At 40.4% G+C, this 15,643-nt stretch overlaps 1 protein-coding gene across 1 annotated transcript in view; it reads right to left on the reverse strand.

The window, feature by feature from the left end:
• Positions 1 to 15,643, reverse strand: part of sorcs2 (sortilin-related VPS10 domain containing receptor 2) — a 389,051-nt gene that overhangs the window by 58,916 nt on the left and 314,492 nt on the right. Inside the window, exons 5-6 of the mRNA XM_008285783.1 lie at positions 12,634 to 12,707; positions 3,325 to 3,389 (exon numbers count right to left, since the gene is read on the reverse strand). Coding sequence (XP_008284005.1) covers positions 3,325 to 3,389; positions 12,634 to 12,707 — 139 coding nt within the window. The remainder of the gene's footprint in view (positions 1 to 3,324; positions 3,390 to 12,633; positions 12,708 to 15,643) is intronic.

Raw genomic sequence — 15,643 nt, forward strand, 5'->3', positions numbered from 1 at the left:
CAAAGGCATCTTTAACCATCTGAGACAACATACTGAGTCTCAACTGTGGTTATGATTGCATTTTAAGGGGTTTGTCAGTCTGTTTATGCAAAAACTACCCAGAGGAATTTGGAGAAACTTTGCCGGGGATGGGCAACCTTTAAATTTTTGGTGCGACTCTGGATAATTTTCTATAAAAATGCGAGACGGGGCATCGACCTTGGCGGAGGACTGCGCTCTCTGAATGCCGTTTCTAGCGTCTCAGCAGGATAAAAGCAGCAGAGAATACAATCAATCCCAGTAAACTCAAATCACCTCAGCTCCAGGTTGAAGAACCCCCTGCGTCACGTCGCCGAGTCGATCCTCTTCATCGGCGCCGTACTTTTAAGCCTCTGCTTTATCTTTTTTCAAGAGGTGTCTGGTCTAACAAATGGACTGGCTAATTTATTGAAAAGCCCCGACATTTAATCAAAGCAGCATACGGCGGAGAACTCATTAAAAAACTATTAGATTGGGCTAAGTGTTCAATTCAAGCTTGTGGCACATACACTTCTTCATGCCACTTGCTAGCCGCTTACACACACACACAAACACACACATCTTGCACACACACATATATTGTTCCTGCACCGGTGCAACTAGAAAAGGTATGACAAGAAAATCTGAAGGGCTTCTTAGGAAAATAAACATGGGTGAAGACATTTCAGATTTTTTTTTTGCAGCCCGTTATTTACATATCTACACTATGGGGACTAGAGGAGATGTCTGTTTGTGTACACATGTATGTCTCTGTCTGTCTCTCTACAGGCCAAACATTACAGTGTGTGAATACGTGCATGCTTGTGTGTATTGGCGCATGAACAAGGTACACTCACGCTTTCCTGCACATCAATCTCCCTAATGACACACACACACACTCAGACACACATCCCCGGCAGCCTCCCTGCACACACGGCTCATCCATCAATCGACCACCCCCATTTCTCTAGAGTCCTGTCCCTCTCGTCAGCCAGCGGTCCCGGGCACACCGACACGGGCGCCTCTACAGAGATTCTCTCAACTCCGTGTCCGTTTTCATAGCATGCCACCGTTTAACCTTGGCCGTGCCACGTGTGACGGGTTTTGGGGTGGGCTCGGGGCGCGGGGTGAACAGATTGGTTTAGCATGCCTGGTCGCTCCGGTCCCCCTCGCCTATCCATCTATCTGGGCACGGAAGCAAGCGGAGGAGAAAAAAAAAAAAAAAAAGGAGGAGAATGAAAAAGAGGAGGAGAGGGAACCATGTGGCGGCGCCTAGCCCCAGGAAGAGCTCCCGTGCATGGGCAGCTGGCCCAGACACACAGCCTCTCCCCTCTTCACCCTCCACAAACACAGGCTGCCTTGTTCAGGCTGACAGATTTCACAATGCAGGCAGCATCTTTCCGTGGCTGGGTAAGAAAGGCGTCTCATCGAGAGGTTCGACTTTAAAGGGGTGTTTGTGTTTTTCCAGAAGGGAGGTTTATGGAGAAATTGAGGGTAGAACTGCAAATATAAGAAAATAAAAACATATCCTTCATTGTGCCCTTCAGTCTCTGTCGCTCCTCTCTGACTTTGCCTGCTCAGCTTTATTTAGAGAGAGGGGGGGATTAGAGGTTGGAAGACCCAGAGGAGGGGAAGTCCAGTTGTGGATAAGGATTCTGAGCATTTACAACCTCACATTGACAAACACACATTCGCAAATACACACTTCTATTACCCTCTTGGCCCTTCGGTGGGGAGGTAAGCGCTAACCTGTCTGTCTGTCACTCAGCTGATATGATAATCCAGATTTGCCGTTGTTGCCCTTGGGGGCCCCCCCTTCTTTAACTTACCCATTAATTCACAATTTACCCCTCACACGCAAACACTACTAGCTTACTCATAAGCCACCCACAAGGTCAACTATTCATCTCTTCCATTACCTGCAGTTACACTGTAGGCTGTGTTAAGACTAGCACTGTGTTGATGGGGAGAGCATATTATCATCCTCCACCTCAGCAAGTGCTACAGAGATGTGAACACTTTTTCCCAAACTGACGTGAATCAAGTGTCTGTCAAAGATATATGAAATCTGGACCAATCAGGTGCCATTTACCTACTCAGTACCTTAAAATAAGGTTATTTATATTATTCACAATACAGTTCTAGAGTTTCTCTGTTAATAAAATGTGAAGGCTATTGAAGGAAAATTAGTGGAAGACATCTCAGACACACACAACTTGTTTTGTCGATGTCAACAATTGTGTCAACTGTTTGAGGTTTGGAGAATATTTCCTCTCATGAACAATCAAAAATAAGTTCTTAAGAAGACTGAACTGAAAATACAGAACCCAAAGTAGAGAGTGCAACCTGTGATCGGTGAAACTAAACTGTGTACACCTTTGATTTCCAATGAGCCTTACTGCATGAACCTGTGAACATCAGATCTTTGTTTGACCTACGGGTTGTGTCTATCTGTTGTCTGCATCACGGCTCCACAGGGAAAACAATTGGAAATCTGAGACTTCTCAATGATTAGAAAGACTCCAGGAAATCTCTGGAACACAGTTGCAGCAGTAGTTAGGAGGTGAATGAGTCATTGGACCACTAATCAGAGCCACAGTGTGCTATGTTTACAATGTAGCGAGCAGAACAAGCAAGATAAGACTTCCCTAAAGAACATGAAAAGAAGCCTGATGAATGTTGGGAGTACATTCAATAATGAGATGAGATCAAAAGTGAATTTGTTCTGGTCAAATGGAGTCCAGCATGTTTGGCGTGAACCTGACCACATACTATACATACTACAGTAAATACATACTCCTGAAGCACAGATGTGTGAGTGGGATAACATCTGGATATGACACAATGAATACCTGTGAATACACAAAACTGACTGAAGAGACGACTGCCAAAACCGCACAAGAGGTTCGAAGGAAAAGAAAAGTGAAAACCATGACCTTGCCAAATTTGTCACCCAACTTAAATCTAATAGAAGACCTCTGGTGTATTTTAAAGAGAAGCGTAGAGCAACACAACCACTCTAGTAAAGAGCAGCTGGAAACTAGTAGAACATCTTTCCAGAAATGAGGTATTTTTAATGAGTCTGTCTTTAAAAATAAAGGTGGACAAAGTATTGACCCACAATAAATCTGCACAGGTACGTTTATATGGCTGGATTCTCTTGAGTATTTTGCGGAAGTTTCACTTTGATTTAGCACAAAAACTCATAAATTATGACAATTCTAAAACAATACAATGACTTAAGTGTGATCTGAAATTTTGTTCCGATGGTGTGACCAAGTCCCAACAGCATCAAACAGGAAATAAGAAGATGAAACATTACTGCACCTCCACTTGTGTCTTGCATTTCCATGTGCACTAGATCAGGGTCCACATCCACACCAGATACAGACCTAGAACACAGAAGAAAATGACATTAATCAAAGACATTCTCACCAGGGAGAAAAAATACATTCAGAAATTAGACTTAAAAACACATATATGACCATTTGTTGACTTTGAGATACACTTTAGCACAAGCACAGTAAACTGTACATCAGCATCTAACATGCTGTGGCTCAGGTGGAAAATGAGTCAGTGGTTGGTAAAGCGGTTGTCCTCTGATCCGAGGTTGGTGATTCGATCCCCGTCCCTCCACTGTTGACAGTCGGTAAGACACTAAACCTGAAGTTGCTCCCAATGGCAGGCAAGCACCTTGCATGGCAGCTCTGTCGCCATTGGTGTATGAATGTGTGTGTGAATGGGTGAATGAGAAACACATTGTAAAGCGCTTTGAGTGCCACTAAGGTAGAAAAGCGCTATATAAGTGCAGATTCAATGCCAACATTAAATGGAAATGCAGGAATTAGTGTGACCTTTACAAAGCAAAACAAAATGTTGTGGAGGTTGGGGTGGTGGATGAGTGGCGTTTAAGTGGAAGCGGGTCAAAAATCTGCAATTAAAAGTAACAATGTTGCTCCAATCTAACCATAACCAGGTTCTAATGTTATGGAATGCTTTCCATACTCATTATTTCAACACTACAGTCACATAGTTTCTTAACTTTTGTTGACATAATCAGACAAAATTCCAAAACTTCTGGCAAAAAAACGCTGTCACTGAATAAAATCGGCCGAATCATCCAACATCAGCAGTCTTGTCTGGAGACAGAATTCCACATTCAGCCTTAGTTTGCATTTTGAATAAAAGGCTACTCTGCTCTGGGAGGCTGGAACATTTCCACTGATTGCTGTTTGTGGTTTCATTGTCTTGGCAGAAGAAACGGAACTGGGTAGATCTATCCAAATTCCTGCACTAATTTCATTTAAACCAAACAAATTAATACAAGATATGATAGAATTTAAATTCAGTGATGTATTTAAGTCTGGAGTGCCAGATCCCAGCATACAAGTGTACGGTAGATGTTCCTTGGTCCCTTTTAGGCACCTCAGTAAATATGCACAGCTCAGCTCTTCCTGGAAAGTGCACTTATGAACTCAGCCTAGCCTCGCAATGCTTTAAAGCCTCCAAAATTTTTATACCCTCATTCCTTTTTAGAAGCGCACTTATATAGACTACAGTACACTCGCTCTGCGTGCCCTTCAGTGAGCAGTAAACTAAGCAGTTCATCTGATTAGAACTGCGTAGGGCAGTCTGTGAAATTTCCCCCAGCCCAGTAAAGATAGAGTGGAGATTTAAAACCTCGTTACTTCGCCTATAAAGGGACTTTACGAGCAATTAGCAGGCCGTGGAGGGATGGGGAGGCAAACGAAGAGGAGTGGTACGAGGGCGAGAAGATCAATCACAGGAAGAGAACGAGCTCATTGACGACGGTTCAGGCGTCTTCAGTCAATCTGAATGGTCAGTTAGCTTAGTGATCTGTGAAAGCCAAAGACCTCAAGCAATACGTCAGGTTTCAACAGGTTACGGTGTTCACACATAACAATACCCATAAACATTTATTTGATCCACATTGTATTGGTATTACACAGGCCTCGTTTTCATAGCAGCACACGATACCAAGAGATAGAGGTGACCTCCATGAATATTTTATGAGTTAGGTTCCAACAGTGTCTGAGAAAACCCACTTGACTTCAGGTAATTCTCTTGACATGCAAAACATATGCCGCTGATGCTGTTTTCTGACCTCGTAGATCAGTGGTTGAAAAAGGACCTGCTTTGAATAGATTCAAGGCATACCAGTGTTGAGATAGGGTTAAGTAAATGCAGTATTTGACTCCAGACTGTCAGTATTTGGACAGCTCTTTCTATACTGATGTAAACCTACGAAAACGTGTAGTATCTACGATTCAATGTCAAACACAGAGCTCAGAGAACAAAAGAATACCTACACGCACAAACGCTTAAACCTTCAGAAACAAGTGTTGTTTACTGCTGTCAGGAAACATAATGAGTACACAGCACAAGTGTTCAGCATCTTCTAACCAAGCTGAGAATTGACTTTTCTTCGCTTTTTCTCCACCAAGGACATCCATTTGAAAGCTCTGGCAGCTATTTAAATGGAAGCATCTGAGGGTGGAAGTCCATTCTTCACCTTGGAAGCAGCACATGTGACGAAACAAGTTTATGTAACAACTTATTTAATTATAAGTCATTCTAAGGCCTGATTTTGCCATGTCTATAGGAAATGTATTAGAGTGGTGTGACCAGGGGTTAAATTGGGAATTGTGAGAGTCACACACCTTTACTGAAATTATTATCTAGAAAGTAGTTTTAATAAAAAACTACACATTGTATTTAGTAGATGTTTGTTGTCCAGAGTAAAAGCGGCTTTTTCAGAAAAAAATATGCTGCAAGAGAATTTTCTAAATGTCATTTTTTTTTAGGCAGAGAAAGTTCATTCCTTTGACCTCCACTGTCAGAACCAGAAACCTCAAAGTAAATCTAACTAAGAGCTTCTAAATAGACAGATACAAAAAATATCTTTTTAAAATGTGTTCGTAAGTTTTCTGTATTTTGTAGTAATTTGGATAAAGCTACATTTTATAAAGTAAAAAAAAAGAAAAGAAGAAGATATGTGAAGTTCCAAAAAGACAATAACACAATAACATCCCAGATATACAAACAGAGACACACTGCAGCATCTACTGTAACTTATATGCTGAGAAACTGTACTTTTTCATTTTTTGTCAGACTGCCTGTAGACTTATTTGAATTTATTTCAATGATCAGGTCAGTTCTCTGCTTTCACTTATGCCACGTCTACAAATATTGTTGTTTATAAGCAGCAAACCTAAAAACTCCCTGTAATGACCCACATGATGCACAAGAAAATGCATTAAAAAAAGAAATGTCATGATTTCGTAACATTTTGATGAAAATTTTTAGAAAATATGAATTTGTGCACAACAGCTCCATTGTGTGCTTTTAGAAAAGCATTTGGGCTATGCCGGCTATGTAGGACCACAATGACGTGTCAAAATATGGAAGTAATGAATGGAGTTTGCTGCTGCTGCTGCTGCTGTGCCACCTGTTTAAATTACACACAGCCTTTCTCTGAGTGTTGAGACGGTATAGATCCTGCTGCTATGTGATGCAGCACCTGTTTAATGAAAGTAAAAGAAAAGAAGGCTGATACTCTATGGCACGAATCAAGATCTGTGTAACGCAGGAGGAGATGGAGCTGAACTCGGAGCCCAGTTTGGTAATCAGAAGGCAGAGGTTTCTTTCACTTTAAACTCTGAGTGTGGAAGTGCTCTTCAATACGACTTGTTTTGTTGACAAAATCAACTATTTCCAAAGCTTGGTCGGGTCACTGCAGGTCAGGAGATTCTAATTTAAGTGTGGAAAGATTTACAAAACTCTAATAGAATATAACAATGATCAGAAGTAGCATCCTTGGGCCATAATTGCTATGTGTGTCTGTTCAGTACTACAGGTTATGTATAGAGATGACTTCAACTGTTGCATTCCGTTACCAGCCTACAGTAAATTACTACACTATTGTCTGGCTTTAATAGGATGTTATTAGGCTGCTGTGCTCATTGGCGTCGTTTGGATAGGCCTATTAATGTGTTTGCACGGCTGCTTCAACCACCTCCAGGGAAAGCTCTGGAGCTGTTATTTTGTGGGCTGGTTTGGGGGGAAACCCTTGATCTCGACTTGATAATGCAATCTACAAAAGGAATAAGACAAGTTATTATGCATGCCGCTGCATGTTTCCCTGCTGTTATCTATTAGAGTGCTTTTAAACCAACAGGTCTTACGCGTCTTGCTCAAGCGTCCTTGACCGAGTCTTTGAACCTTTGGCTTCTCACTCAGAGCAGGTTATTCTGGATAAAAGTTTCAGCTTGCATGCTTGAAATGCAAATGCCGAAAGACTGAAGGTGAACGCACACTCTGCTCTGGCTATACATCAATTATTCATTCCGGTAACGTTTTGGTCCAGTTAGACCTTCATTACAATCAAAATGTGTGGGATTTTCGTCTCCTTCAGTCGGGGAAGTGAAAGCAGATGGAGAGGGGCTGAAAGGGAAGCGAGGGAAATGAAATGAATGATAGACACGACTGATTGAGAGATTGAGAGATAGGGGGCTTGATAAATAAAGAACATAGAATTGATTCTGAAGCGCGGGAGGAGGAAGCGCAAACATGCTGCAAAAACATCCTCCTCGTGTGGGAATCCAGTTTCATCCCGGCTCGAGGTTTTTTCTTTTTTTTCCTGCCATTTGATTATTCTTTTATCCTCACAGCCTTTCATTTTTTATCACCTATCCTCCAACGTTTGCTTTCTGTTGTCAGTTGTCATCCTGCGAGATGCCAGTTCAATTTCAAAAAAGCTGCTGTTTCTTTTCATTCGGAGATGACAAACACAAACTTTACAGCCGGGGATCACAAAAACAAGGTCCACCGGAACACATTTGGCCAGACCACCCCGATGGCAGATTGCTTTTAATGTGATGTTTGTTATGTGATTTATGTGCGCTGGCTAGCAGACTGCTGTTCCCTCGCTTCTTTTATGACCCTCAAGCCACAGGCAAGGCAAAGACCAGATCCCCTCCCTCTAAAAAACTATCTGTCTCCTCTGACCACACACATTTACAGCACATGTATGCACAGTCAGATCCACACATGTGTAATTTTTTTTTTGCTTTACAGGAGAAGAGAGGCAGATTGCAACTTTATCATAAAAGCAGGCTCCAATACTTAGCGTTTGCTGCAGGCAGTTTCACCCGAGCCAAATAAAATACAGCAGTGTGTGGTTCACTTTCAAATAAACATTTAATCTTTAGATACAGCTATGGCCAAACCAAATAAAAAAAACATGTAATCTATTCAAAATTAGAACATAATGAAATCCAGTTGTAAAAAGTAGAATGTTGAAGGGAACTGGGAAACAATTTGGGAATATGTTTGTTTTCTTTTTTCCCAAGCTTCACATGAGAAGATTGTTATCAAGCTAATGTATGAGTATGAAATGAAATGCTCTTTGGGATACTTAGACTACTTTACCAAGTTGCTAAAGGCTAAGGTGATACACATCCACTTTAGCATTTAATGTCCACATTTGCTAAATTTAAGTCCAAAATTCACTTTAATTTCAGCTCTGTTTTGGTTTCCCTGAACTACTGAAGGGAATTTCTCTTGAGCTGTTAAATGCTCCACAGCCAACTGCCTACTTTGTCTGTCGTTTGGCCTCAGGCATGTAATATACCGTCGGTTTTTAGAGCTTTCTTTAGAGCCATAAGGTTCACTAATTACCACAATGTATCTCCATAATGCAACCCATGCATGGACAGCAACAACTTTTTGTGCTTTTAGAAGGAGTTGGATGCAGGAACTTTTTGTTGGGAAACAACAGGTAACGCTCCACCGCCACAAATAGCCCCATAATCGTCTTTTCAAGCTTTCTGTTTCCATGGGATCCTTCCATCGCAACATTAACTCTGACTGCAACAACAATAAATAGTATTCAATGGATGTAACTCCAGTTCTATGAGCAAGCAGGAAATACAAAAATGAAAGTTATGTTAATTTGCCCGCATGGCAAATTTGAAGTTGTTGATCACAATCTTGCTATTCAACGAGGATGTCCAGAGGTACAAAAAATGGTTTCCACTTTGAGTTTAACCAATCAGCATCGAGATCTGTACAGCACTGAGACCTGCAAAAGTACCTACCCAACAGTAGGTACTCTTTTCTCCTCAAAGAGGTTCTAAAGGGACGGTTCTCGCAGTCGTAACCTGCTTGAATGTTGGGGCTGGCCTAACGGCTCGTGAGTTTCCATCGTGGAAAATGGCGTAATCAGACTCTGTTATACCGTGCAGCTTCCTTGAGATGCAAGATTTGGTCCGATTGGGTCAGCATAGAGGGCAAAATCAAGAGATCCTGCACACGAGCTGCATCGATGGATAAACTGTTGCTTCTCAAGAAATAGTTCTGGCAATATCTCAGTGACATGTTGGTTTTGGAACAAAGATGGTTGGGTTACCAACTATTTAGCCATTTTAGAGGCTTCAGGTTGATCAATTTCCAGTTGTTTTGGTAACTTCAGTTTGACTTCAGTTAAGATAAATGATCAACATTAAAGGTTTACATGACCAAAATAAGCAAAAAGTACAAATGGCCTTTTAGGGGACTTTAAATGTTAAGGTGAAAACCCAACAATACATTTTTCAGTTATTTGGCCCTCTCATGTGACTGGATCCTTCATCAAAGTCTAGCTTTAAGACCGTTATTATCACTTTATTTTGCCTTCACATAAGTGTGTTTAATCAAATAATCACAAACTAGGTTTTATTCTACATAGAAAGCTTGTTTGCTTAGTGGGAACGTGGTGGTGGCAGGGTTTATATTCAGTGATGGGTCGTAAGTGGGATGATCAGTGCATGAAAATGAGTTAGCTTTAAGCAGCATAGCTCAAGGAACGGCATTAGTGTTGGTTAGTCTGTCTGTCTGGCAGGTCCATTTCAACAAATAATGAATGGATTGCATGAAACTGGTACAGACGCTCACGGTTCCCAAAGGATGAAAGTTAATAACTTTCCCTGAATTTCCATCAAGTGCCACCATTAGCACAAAACATTAAAATCATCAATCAGTCATGAAAACACCATCAGGCTTTAAGCTAAGTAGTTAACACAGACACCAGATTTGCATTCATTTTCTCACGTCATTTACACACAACCAAGCAGAAATGTTCAGCTTTACCTTTAAACCACGTTTTAGAGTTGGAACAATCAAACTCTCCTCGTTATATGGATAAAAGCTCAAGCTCCACATTCAGATCCCAGCCATATCCTGAGAATGTAACTTTATTCTGAAGTAGAAAGCACTTAAGGCTGTTTTTCTCTCCCCGACTCTCTCATTTTTTACAACGCAGAGTGGGGATGATTTGTGCGATAGAGTTGCTGGTATAAATCAGAGTTTCCTGGGCAGACGAACCAGCTCATTTGCTATTGGCGGCGAGAGGAAACAAACGAACGTGGAGCTCGCAATACCTTCCTGACCTTCAGAAGACGAGAAAGAGTTTACTCGAGCTTATTGAAACGCCGCACATTTGCGCACATCATTAAACAATAACGCATATTGGATAGGATGGAGGATCAAGAAGGAGCTAAGTTGAGATGGGAGAGAAAAGGTAAAGAAATGAGAGGATGGAGGACAGCACATAAAGATACATGTTATAAGATAAAATAAAGACTGAGGAGGGATTGGAAGAGATAGCTCTGAAGCTGTGAAATATTACATGTGCAGGGAGAAGCGATATACTTCTTTCTTCCGTGGGCACTTTTTCTGCCACTGGAACCACAAAACTATCAAGAGATTCGTCGATAAAATGGTTCTGCAGCATAAACTCCAGCGCTTACGACCCATTCAAATTGCTAATTTAAGGAAAACTGGAGTCGGCGTGATCAGCGTTATGGTAAACATTAAACAGATTTATTAGCATCTGGGATAAACTCCTGTAGATATAGCTTTATTGTTTCGACTATATTGCGGAAATGATGATATCAGGATAGAGTAAAAAAAAAAAAATAAACCCATTAACTCTGCAAGAGATCAGTTTATTTCCTGACAAAGCTTGATCAAAACAGGGTTCTTTTTTTGTTTAACTAAAATAAGTAGAGTAAAAAGTTATAGAAAAAAAACCTCCAAGGGAGCTTTATTGTAGGAAGAATGTAAGGAGTTCTTCTGACTAACTAATATTAAGAACTGAGTGTTGTGTCAGTTTTGCAGAAGAAAACACCACTATCTTGGATTGTTATAGACTACTTTATGTACTATCCATCCATCATCTATACACCGCTTAATCCGTCGAAGGGGGGCTGGAGTCTATCCCAGCTGACTTAGGGCGAAGGCAGGGGACATCCACGCTGCACGGGGAGAACATGCAAACTCCACGCAGAAAGATCCTGGGTGTCCTCACCGGGACGCGAACCAGCGACCTTCTTGCTGTGAGGCAACAATGCTAACCAACTGCACCACTTTGCAGCCCACTTTATGTACTAGTAAAGCTAAAAACAACTAAATCTAAACCGAAACCAAGTGTTGAGAACAGTTCTACTCACGTATACTGTTTTGTTTTTGCTTTTTTCTTACTCCAACATTACCAGATATGGATACAAGACGCTAAAAACTGTCAGCCAAAGGGTGAATTTGTCCTAATTCTTAGAACAGGATTACTCTTATTCATACAGAGAATTAACTAGTATTATTGAAATTCAGCTGTTGATGTATTTTGATATGCTTTAGACCTAAGTTATGAAGTGATAAGGACTGTATAACCTCATTCAATTCCATTTAGTTTTATTTATATAGCGTCAATGCACAACACACGTCATCTCACAGCACTAGGGTATAAACCTTTTTAAACCCAACAATCCAATGTTCCCTTTGGATTCCCTTTGAGCAAACAGTCAGCGACAGTAGGAAGGAACCAAATAAAAAAAACAAAACAACCCAAAAGCCCTCGACAGAACCAGGCTTGGGGAAGGTGGACATCTGCCTCAACCAGTATGACTGGGATTGTAGTGTGAAGAAATTTCTATTACTTTGTCGATTTTTGATCTGTTTTAATAATGTTGTTACTTGGGTATGTACAAATATATAACCGAACAAGCACAATTAGAAAACTTAATTTCTTCTTTTTCTTTTCTTTGTATTGAATCATTTGCTAATATCTCTGCAAGACTGTTAGATATTAACATCAATACAGAGGGCAGTTTGAACAAGAAGAAGTAAACGCAGAGCTGTGTGCAGGTTGTAACGCTGAATAAATCTGATGTAGATTCAAGAATATTTTTATCACCAAAATTGCAGGCGAGCGATTAGTTTTGTTGAAAAGGTCAAGTCGCGCCAACATCTTCTGTGTACTTTAGCGGCGAAGGCCTTCAAGATCCATTTGCATGTACGTATTTTACTTAACTCAGAAGAAGTCCTTGTGCCCTTATCTCCTCTTTTCTTCTTTTCCTCCTACAAAACCCTGACATATTGTTCATCTGTGTAAAGAATACTTATATCATCGTCTTTTGTAACGAGAAGGAGAAGATCTTCTTGCCTGCAGGCATTCTAGCAGCTACTTCTCTGTTTCTGCTCTGTGTATATCAATAAAGAGAAGAAGCCATCAGCGGAGACATTCCGCACATTGACTGAAATCCTTAATCGTCAGCGAGAAGAAAATAAAGTTTAACTGACCAGAAGACTTTGTCCTTCGTCACCCGCTCCTGAAGTAAAGTCCACTTGCGGCCCAGATCCGTTGAAGCGAAGAGCTGGATGCAAGAAACGCAGACAGAAGAGCACAATTAGACACAAAAACTCAACAGCATTAAATTGTAAAACTTATTACCAGCTGGATCCTTTACAACGGAGCAGAGTCTAGCTAGAAAAAAAAGTTCACCCATTCAGTCCACCGAATTTCATGGTTCACCAAGTAAAGACTGAGCCCAATTAATTATTCATCATAACAGGTTGGGTGGTTGCAAAGTGTGTGCTTATTCTTTTGAGTATGCATTTGTGTGTGTGTGTGTGTTGCCGGAGCCTGTATGGCATTGATCGCAGCCATAATGAAAGTCTATTGATTCCTACATGCAAGCTATCCTTGGTATTCGAAAAAGCCAATGGAGCTGAGAAAAAGGGGGTTTCACCACAGAAACTTCCTCTGCAACACAAAAACTTTCTCAACGCCCGTCATCAGCGTGTTTAGTCACAACGTTTCTCGCTCACGGTCATCGGAAAAATAAGTCGCAAGCGATCAAAAACGATTCATAAAACACATTCCGAAGGCGCCGGCAAAAAGAAAAGCGGAAGCTGACCTTGATATGAATCTGCGTCTGCCCTCACCAAACCTTAATTTACAAGCGTCCTCACATCATCCTGCAGCTAAATGATTTTTTTGTTCTGTTTGAATGGATTTCTCGTTTCCATCTGCAGCCTGCCCATATGGAACAGATTAAAACCTAATTGAATTTCTTGTTTAATTACGTGTAAATTATTAAAGTTGAAGAAGAGTTGAGCTGGCTTAAACTTATGAACTATTCAAACTTACAGTATGTCCAAACTATATTTCTTCAGCTTGCACATTTTTTTTATGTTACAGTATTTACAACCAGTAACACACAATTCTCTCGAACCAAAACATCAACGAGGTAAGCCCACTAATGCAACGCAAGTCAATCAAAGAGCTCATCACTGAATGAGAATAGATGCACAGTGAATTAGAAGTTTTTATATTTTTATTTCTTTCCATGTGCACATTTTAAAATCAGTCAAAATTTATTTTACACTAAATCTGGGTCATGTTTAACAGTTTTTACAGTGTAGTTTAGGTACAGCCTTAGAAACTAAACAGAGTTTTGGCAATTTTGTGTCAAAGTAGTGGAACAATTATGTTCATGTTGATTTTGAAAATGTGAACTCTGTATGTTTAGCAAAGAGCTGTAACACAGATATAATGTGTGAGACTCTATTCAAGAGAGTGGATGTTGGTTTTTGCTTTCAGAGCAACGGAATGATACATGACATAGAAAATTATTTTGGATTGAATCATTAATTAGTGAGTCAGATGGTGGTGGTGTGTGTGGTTTCTATCTGTTTTTTTTTAAGTAGAGAAAAAATCTTGGAACTAATCAGTCCCTTATTTTCCAGTGCTTTAAAGCAGTGGATCCCAGGGTTTTTGCTTTGTGGACTTTGGGCACCTGATTTGAACTTTACTAGCCCATTAAATGTCTGTTGTTTGTGTGTATCATTCCCATACATATGGACATAGGACTCTCTTCTACCTCCTAGTAAGCTCCGTATACGCGGTATCCATCCTGATCGTTGATGAACACTAAGGAACCTTGATAATGTCAGCAGCCTCTTGCGGTTTTGTGAAGAGGTGCATGTAAAACTGAGCTTTGCAACATCTAGCAAATGTAGCAAGTGGGTGTGTTTTATCCTTAAACAAGATCCTTTTCTAAACTTTAGCAGGCAGTTCCAGTGCCTTAACTCAATAAAAACTAATTACCGAGTGCAAAGCAGTGAATGAAAGTGAAAGTGAAAGTGAGACTAAAGTCAAAAAATAAAGCTAGAATTAGGAAACATTATGCTGACCTCCTCCATTAAATTATTAAACGGGGTGACAGCAATGTACTAGGCCTCCTACAATGGTACAATAACGTCCAAATTGGGCCACTTGTGGACACGGGCCAATAGAAACGACTTTTATACAGTGTTAAAAATTACAGTTAAAATAGTCTAACGGCACTAATACTGTAAAATGTGTCACTAGATGGAAGTCATCTTAAGGCGTTGCAAGCGAGGCTGCTCTGTATTGTATCTACCTTTCATGTTTACTGCATATCGTTTGTTACAGTTCAGAAAGTTTGAACTTAATGGATTTAATTGGCCACTATTTGTAATTCACTGTTGCATTTCCATAAATGTTGTCATTCCATAATAATGGAACTTGCCTCATCCTTTGTCCGTTATTGTTTTAGGAATTTTAGTTGTAAAGTTGTACCATTTTTAGTAGTTACACTTTTAAATGAATTACGATACAATCACTTTAAAAACATTATTTTACTGCCGTTGCCACATTTTAGAATTTCACAATGATTATCCATTTAAATAAGATTTTAGTAATGGCACTGTAAAAATACAGGAACTCTACATGGACGTTTCTTACAGTGTACAGCAGCCATTTTACAAGCCTTTATTGTCAAACTGATATATTTTCCTGCTGTGGACAAATGTGTCCATACACAGTTTGACGTGAGACTGTGTTGGACAAACGCACGGTTTCCATGCCTCAAAATCACATGATGACATCCAGTATGCATGTCAATCAGTTACATAAGTGAACTCCAAGGCTTTCTACCATAAATGAGGACACAGCACTTCTGACCAACTCTTTTCTTGCAGGTTCTTCCTCTAAAGTGCTGGAGGCTTGAATGTCTTATCAGCTGAATCATCTCAATGCCTCTTAGCAACGAGACATAAGTAATACATGCTATGATATACGATGACGTGTTCGGAGTATGGAAGCAATTACCGCTAATGCTTGGGCTGCATGGAAAACATCAGTGTATGACACAAGGAGCCATGTAGCAGAATTATTATTAGCCGTAGCAGTATGCATGGGAACTCATTAACCAGCGGCCCGGGATTCCTCCTTCGCAGTCTAATTGTCACTGCTAATTGGTCCATTCTAACACTTGCATGTTGA

Source organism: Stegastes partitus, unplaced genomic scaffold, assembly GCF_000690725.1.
Source record: "Stegastes partitus isolate 25-593 unplaced genomic scaffold, Stegastes_partitus-1.0.2 Scaffold416, whole genome shotgun sequence".
NCBI lineage: Eukaryota > Metazoa > Chordata > Actinopteri > Pomacentridae > Stegastes > Stegastes partitus.